General features: G+C 52.9%; 1 protein-coding gene across 1 annotated transcript in view; it reads left to right on the top strand.

Moving 5' to 3' along the window:
• The first annotated feature begins 6,436 nt into the window (after positions 1-6,436).
• Egln1 (egl-9 family hypoxia inducible factor 1) overlaps positions 6,437-7,466 on the top strand; it is a 44,472-nt gene continuing 43,442 nt past the window's right edge. The window contains exon 1 of the mRNA XM_012949011.2: positions 6,437-7,243. Within this exon, the coding sequence (XP_012804465.2) occupies positions 6,437-7,243 (807 nt within the window). The remainder of the gene's footprint in view (positions 7,244-7,466) is intronic.

The raw sequence follows: 7,466 nt of genomic DNA, 5'->3' as shown, positions 1-7,466 counted from the left end.
CCTCCCTCTCTCCATTAGTCTCTCTTTAATTTTGATGTCATCATCTTTTCTTCCTATTATGAGGGTCTTGTGAAGGTAGTGCCAGGCACTTGGAGGTCATGGATATCAAGGCCAGTTTCTGCCTGGTCAATTGCATTGTAAGCAGTCCTGCCCTTCCTTCTACCCTTCCTTCACATCTTACATTCTTTCCATCACCTCTTCTGCAATGGACCCTGAGCCTTGGAAGGTGTGATAGAGATGTTACCCCCCCTTTTTTTAAAAAAAAAATAAACTCCAAGTTTTCTGGGAGATGTCTTACAGGTTAAAGGCACTTGCTCTGCAAGCCTACCAACTAGAGTTCAGATCCCCAGCACCCAGGTAAAGCCAGATGCAAAGTGGCAAATGCATTTGAAATCCCAACTCACTTTTAGCAATGGGAGGTGGTGTCAGGAGAATCCTGAAGCTCATGGGCCTGCTAGCCTGGCCTTCCCCATGGCAAACAAGAGAGACCCTGTCTCCAACAAGGTGGAACAAAAGGGGGAATACCCCCCACCTTGGGTTGTCTTCTGACTCTCTTCCCTTCTCTCTCTCTCTCTCTCTCTCTCTCTCTCTCTCTCTCTCTCACACACACACACACACACACACACACACACACACAATTCCCACTTTGCATCAACAAGTATTGGAGAGGTGCTGGGGAGATCAGTTGGTAAAATGCTTGCTGTGTTATCATGAAGACCTGAGTTTGGATCCTCAGCACCAGGTAAAAGCCAGGAATGGTGGTGTACACTGGTTGTCCCAGCTCTTGGGTAGTGGAGACAGGAGAATCAGGAGTTCAAGGTCACCCTTGGCTCATAGCAAGTGGAGGTCAGCAACCTAAGATACATGAAACCTTATTTCAAAACAAAAGTCAATGTTCTTCTTATTAGACATGTGTATTAAAGTTGGGTGAGCCGGGCACGGTGGTGCATGCCTTCACAGCACTGGGGAGGCAGAGGAAAGAGGATCACTGTGAGTTTGAGGCCAGCCTGGAACTACATAGTGATTTTCAGGCCAGCTTAGGTTAGAGCGAAACCCTACCTCAAACAAACAAACAAAGTTTGATTCAAAGTTACAAAGTTGAGTGAGAAAATGACTCCAATTTTCTAGTTGCTTTCCCCAGAATTCAGACTGTCTTCCTGTTTATCTCGGTGGCATGCTTATGTGATACTGGCCCTCCACATCTCCTTCAAACGGCATTGTCACACATGGGGAAGCCAGAGGTCGTTAGTCCCAACCAGATGTTCCATTTCCTGAGTACACAAGATAGTCTGTTGTGAAATTTTAAGGTTTTTAAGGATTTAAGGCAATTTTAACATTATAAGGAGAAACTGAATTTTCCTCAAAAGCAAGTTTGTCTTTTCATGGGTTTCCTCAAGATCCCAGTCATTCTCCTCCTGCTCCTCCCCTCCTCTTTTTGTGGTACTGAGGATGGAATACATAGTGAAGCAGTGTGATTGTGAGTTCAAAGCTGGCCTGGGTTGCATAGAGATCAGTGGAAGAGCACATGCTAGACAAGTGCTCTACCACTGAGCTACATCCCTAGCTCTCTTAATTAAGTTTTTTCAAGGCAGGGTCTCACTCTAGCCCAGGCTGATCTGGAATTCACTATGTAGTCTTAGGGAGGCCTTGAACTCATGGTGATCCTCCTACCTCTGCCTCCCAAGTGCTGGGATTAAAAGTGTGCGCCACCACACCCGGCTCTCTTAATTTTTTAATAATGTCTTGTTAAACTTCCCAGGCTGGTCTTAAACTCACTCTGTAGCCCAGACAGGCCTTGAGTGTTCGCTCCTCCTGCCTTGGTCTCCCCGGTACCTGTGATTACAGGTGAGAGCCCTCAAGCCAGGCTCTCACTTGCTCACTGGACTCTGCTCCGGAGCTCACTCTCAGCTACGTGTCTACCTTTTACTGAGTCCTTTTAAGTTTCAGGGGCTACTGCTTCATAGCTTAGGGGATACCGCTTGTGAGGTCACAAGCGGTAAGTGTGCTGTGGACAGCTTGGCATGGTGGGAGATGCCATACTCCCTTCTAATTCTTCCTCAGTTTCTTTTTTTTTTTCTTTTTATTTATTTGAGAACAACAGAGAGAGAAAGAGTCAGAGAGAGAGAGAGAGAGAGAGAGAGAGACAGAGAGAGAGAATGGGCACGCCATGGCTTCCAGCCACTGCAAATGAACTCCAGACGCATGTGCTCCCTTGTGCATCTGGCTAACGTGAGTCCTGGGGAATTGAGCCTCGAGCCGGGGACCTTAGGCTTCACAGGCGAGTGCTTAACCACTAAGCCATCTCTCCAGCCCTCTCAGTTTCTACTATAGTTCTTTTGATTAGGTTGGAGCTGGTGATGTTGACACTATCCTACTGCTTTACACACCTTCTGTTCAGTGGGCCTGACGGTAATTCCCACCTCCTAGCGTGGTAACTACTACCATGGTGATGCAGTCCCAGAAACTCATCTGGGGAACTTCCGTTTGGCCATGCCTCACAGCCCACGGCAGGCACAGGGAAGCCTCACGCCATGGGAATCAACCTTGAGTAAATAGAAAGTCTGCAGTTGTGATCATGGAAACATTTGAAACCAGTATTTTATATTTGACTATTCTGCATATGAAAACTTAGTATATATATATTGCAAGTATCATGTTTGACTGATTATATTCAACATCTACATGTTCAATTTGTGATTCTGTATGCTTAACTGCAACAAAAGTTAGTAGAAGTTGTTTCTGGAATGTTTGCTTTTATATATATATGTATCACTTTTATTTATTTATTTGACAGAGAGAAAAAGGAAGAAAGAGAGGGAGAAAGAATGGGCGCGCCAGGGCTCCTGTCACTGAAAATGAACTCCAGATGCTTGTGCCCCCTTGTGCATCTGGCTAACGTGGGTCCTGGGGAATTGAAGCTGGATCCTTTGGCTTTGCAGACAAATGCCTTAAATGCTAAGCCATCCCTCCAGCCTAATGTTTGCTTTAAAAAAATTTTTTTTGTTTATTTTTATTATTTATTTGAGAGCAACAGACAGAGAGAGAAAGAGGCAGAGAGAGAGAGAATGGATGCGCCAGGGCCTCCAGCCACTGCAAACAAACTCCAGACGCATGTGCCTCTTGTGCATCTGGCTAACGTGGGTCCTGGGGAATTGAGCCTCAAACCGGGGTCTTTAGGCTCCACAGGCAAGTGCTTCACTGCTAAGCCATCTCTCCAGCCCAATGTTTGCTTTTTGAAATAATCTGACCTGAACTTGCAAGCCTCCTGCCCCAGCCTCCCAAATGCTGAGATTACAACTACCATGCCTGATTCTGTATTAAAGATTTTGATATGGACATAAATATATTTCAATAAAAATACAAGAATATATAGAGATGTATACATTTGCTCACTATGGGCTTACATGCTAATTTTATTTAAAAAAAAACTATTGAGTGCTCAGTATTAAATGAGACATCTAAGGGGCTATAGACATGGCTTAGCGGTTTAGGGTTTGCCTGCAAAGCCAAAGGACCTTGGTTCAATTCCCCAAGACCCACATAAGCCAGATGCACGAGGTAGCGCATGTGTCTGGAGTTCGTTTGCAGTGGCTGGAGGCCCTGGCACGCTCATTCTCTCCCTCTCTCTCTCTGTTTTTTCTCTCTCAAACAAATAATCAAATATCGAAAAAAGAGGCCCTAGTATGCCCATGCCCATTCTTTCTCTCTCTCTCATAAGTAAATAAATGAGACATCTATATCAACCCATCTAAGGCTCAAGGGGCACTATGTAAAGGGTGAAAAGAATGAAAGAGCCAGATGGTCTTGGGTCCTGGGAATGTGCCTCAGTAGGAGACTGCTTGCCTAGCATGTGCAAGGCCCTGTGTTCAGTACCCAGCACCCATAAAATAAGATAAACACACAAAAACCCAGAGGATAAGAAGTGCTTTGGACCACTGTCTTGCCAATACTGGCTCCTGCATTCATAACCTCATGGTGACTGTCATTATCTGTGTAAGACCTGAACAATATTGGGCCTCTCAACATTCTATCATGGATGGTGGTGGAGGGGCAAAAAAAAAAGTCAAGGTAGAAGAGGGACTACTTGGAAAGAAGAAGGAGTTCCGTGGGATGGGGATGGGGACAAGAGAAAGTAATGGGAAGGGATTATGATCAAAAAAAAAAAAAAAAAAAAGAGATGGTTTAGCGGTTAAGCGCTTGCCTGTGAAGCCTAAGGACCCCGGTTTGAGGCTCCATTCCCCATGTCCCATGCACAAGGGGGCGCACGCATCTGGAATTCATCTGCAGTGGCTGGAGGCCCTGGCGTGCCCATTCTCTCTCTCTCTGCCTCTTTCTCTGTCTGTCGCTCTCAAATAAGTAAATAAAAATAACCCCCCCAAAAAATAAAGTAAAATACTAAAACAAGAAACTACTGAACTATTGAGACTATTTTTTATTGTGTGTATGTGTGTGTGCATGTACGTGCATATGTGTATAGGTGTGCATGCATGAGTGTGTGGAGACCAGAGGTTTTTGGTTGTACAAGTACTAGGCAAATGAGCTACATCTTCAGCTCAAAGCTGTTTCGTGTGTTCTGGCTTATGTGTATGCGTGTTGCTGGTGATCGAACCTAGGACTCATGCATGCAAAGCAAGTGAACGGTATCTCTCTCCTCTCTCCCTTTTAGACAGGATCTCATGTAGTCTGGGCTGGCCTCCCTAACATGGCCCTGAATTACTGATCCCTTTGCTCCACCTCCCAAGTACAGGCCACCACACCCAGCTCCACAGCCTGCCCTTGTAAGCCATGAAGTAGTTCCTCTACATTTCTAGGCATTTCTGAATTGCTTTGCTTGGGATCTTATGGTAAAGGGCAGAGCTAGTAATTTCTTTTCCTGTGTTCCCGTGCCATCCAATCTGTCCTTCGCCTATGGCATTTCAAACCCTGGGCTGTCATTAAATGTCTGCACTGAACTGTGCACTTGAGTACAGTATGAAGAACAGTCTGGTTTCATGGTGCATTTTCGTGAGTTTCGTTGCTGATGCTGTTTTCCAGACGTGTCACCATTGCTGGTCTGGAATTTCTCATGTAGCCCAGGCTGGTTCTAAATCTGCAGCATTCCCTTGGCTTCTGCCTCCTAAGTGCTGGGACTGTAGGTGTCATCTACCACACCCACCATCTCTTTATTCCGATCACAAACGGCAGGTGGAAAGGAAACCCCTGGCTGATTTTTTGGTGAGATTTTAAGGTTCTTGCATTCCCCAGTCTCCACCAGAGTAGAGGGAAAGAAAATGCAATCAAAATAGTTAGGCACTGATGGTGCATGCACGTAATCCCAGCACTCGGGAGCAGGACGATAGGGAATTTGTGGACTTTGTCTCAAAACAAATGTATTGATCAGTGTAACAGAGTCTATTAAGGGATTTTACAATAGTGTGCAAAGTGTTAATACCATCATGCTCTTGTACTTCCCAAACCCATTGTCCAGGAACGCTCCCACCAGTGAGAACTGAAGGGCCTGGAAGCGGATATGGAACCGTGTCCTGATTACCTCGTTTAACCCGGGAGCCACACAAGCGTCTTCCTGGGGTCTTACACTCGACAGAATCATAAGGAAAAAAAAAAAAGAACAAAAAAATAACAGAACCAAAGTTCGAAAGGCCCTTCGGGTTTCCGTGTGCCGCCAGCTCCAGGGCGGACAACCTTTGTTGTCCCGTCCGCGGCCTTGGGCAGCGGCAGCCCGGGAAGGGGTCGCGGGGGAGGGTGGGGGGGTGCGGTCTGCGTGACCCGGGCGAGTGGCTTTTCCCTGGTCTGAATTTCCGTTTCCTCCGCGGCGAAATCAGGGAGGCCGAGGCCTCGGCGCAGCGGCCGGGAGCGCGCCCCGCGGGCTGCGGCGAGAGCGCGCTCCTCCCCGTCCTCCCGGCAGGTGGAGCCGCGCGCGCGCGCCCGGGGGCGGAGCCGCGAGGACAGAGCGCGGGGGCGGGGCGCGCGGCGAGGGGCGGGGCTTCTGGGGGCGGGGCGCGCGGCGGGGGCGGGGCCAGCCCAGCCCAGCCCGCCTGCGCCGCGTGCGCGCGGCCCCCGCCCGCCCGCCCGCCCTCGCTCCCTCCCTCCTCTCCGCCCGCGCGCCGGGGTCGCCGGGGCCGTGGTGTACGTGCAGCGCGCGCGGAGCGAGTGGCGCCCACAGGCCCGCGCCCTGCCCGCCCTGCCCACCGCCGAGCCCGGCTCGCCCGCCCGCCCGTGGGAGGGCGCCGCGCGCCGCGCTCGTCACCCGGCGCGATGCCGCGTTGAGGAGGAGGCCGTCCGTCCGTCCGTCCGCCCGTCCGTCGCGGGAGGGAAGGCGGCGAGGCGAGGCGAGGACGCGGACGCGGACGGCCTCCCGGAGCGGGCGGCGGCCCCGGGCACCGTGACGGCCCCGCCGCCGCCCCGCCCCGGGCCCCGGCTCCGCCGTGCGGTCGGCATGGCCAGTGACAGCGGCGGGCCGAGCGCGAGCGAGCGCGAGCGGCAGTACTGCGAGCTGTGCGGGAAGATGGAGAACCTGCTGCGCTGCGGGCGCTGCCGCAGCTCCTTCTACTGCTGCAAGGAGCACCAGCGCCAGGACTGGAAGAAGCACAAGCTGGTGTGCCAGGGCGGAGAGGCCGGCCCCGCTCCGCCCGTCCCCGCCGCCGCCGCCCCGGGGACCGCTCGGGCCGGCGGCGCGGTCGGGAAAGCGGCGGGACGCAGGGACAGCGCCGAGGCCTCCGGGGACGCCGCTGCGCAGGCCCGGGGCGGACGCGGCCCGGAGGAGCCCGGCCCCGAGGAACCGCCGGCTCGGAAGTCGCCGGGCCCGGAACGCGCCAGTCTGTGTCCGGCGGGCGGCGCTCCGGGAGAGGCGCTCAGTCCCGGCGGCGGAGGCGGCGGCGTAGGAGGCCTGAGGCCCAACGGGCAGACGAAGCCGCTGCCCGCTCTGAAGCTGGCGCTGGAGTACATCGTGCCGTGCATGAACAAGCACGGCATCTGCGTGGTGGACGACTTCCTGGGTCGGGAGACCGGGCAGCAGATCGGCGACGAGGTGCGCGCCCTGCACGACACCGGCAAGTTCACGGACGGGCAGCTGGTCAGTCAGAAGAGCGACTCGTCCAAGGACATCCGGGGCGATCAGATCACCTGGATCGAGGGCAAGGAGCCCGGCTGCGAGACCATCGGCCTGCTCATGAGCAGCATGGACGACCTGATCCGGCACTGCAGCGGGAAGCTGGGCAACTACAAGATCAACGGCAGGACGAAAGTAAGTCGCTGGGATTCGCGCCCGAAGCCCGGAGGGAGCGGCGGGCAGGGCCGAGGCCGAGGCCGAGCGCTGGCCCGGCCCGCAGGTGAGTCTGCGGGGCGCCCGGAGCCCCTGCGGTCCCGCGCTCGTGGACCACCCGCAGGATCCCTATCTCAGGCCCGCGCTCTACTTGGACGTGGCCCCTTTTGTCCTCGTTCTGTTAGTCACGGTCCCAACCCTCCCG

The sequence above is a fragment of the Jaculus jaculus genome, chromosome 5, assembly GCF_020740685.1.
Source record: "Jaculus jaculus isolate mJacJac1 chromosome 5, mJacJac1.mat.Y.cur, whole genome shotgun sequence".
NCBI lineage: Eukaryota > Metazoa > Chordata > Mammalia > Rodentia > Dipodidae > Jaculus > Jaculus jaculus.
The sequence above is the reverse complement of the archived record's forward strand: the minus strand, read 5'-3'. Positions and strand labels throughout refer to the sequence as shown.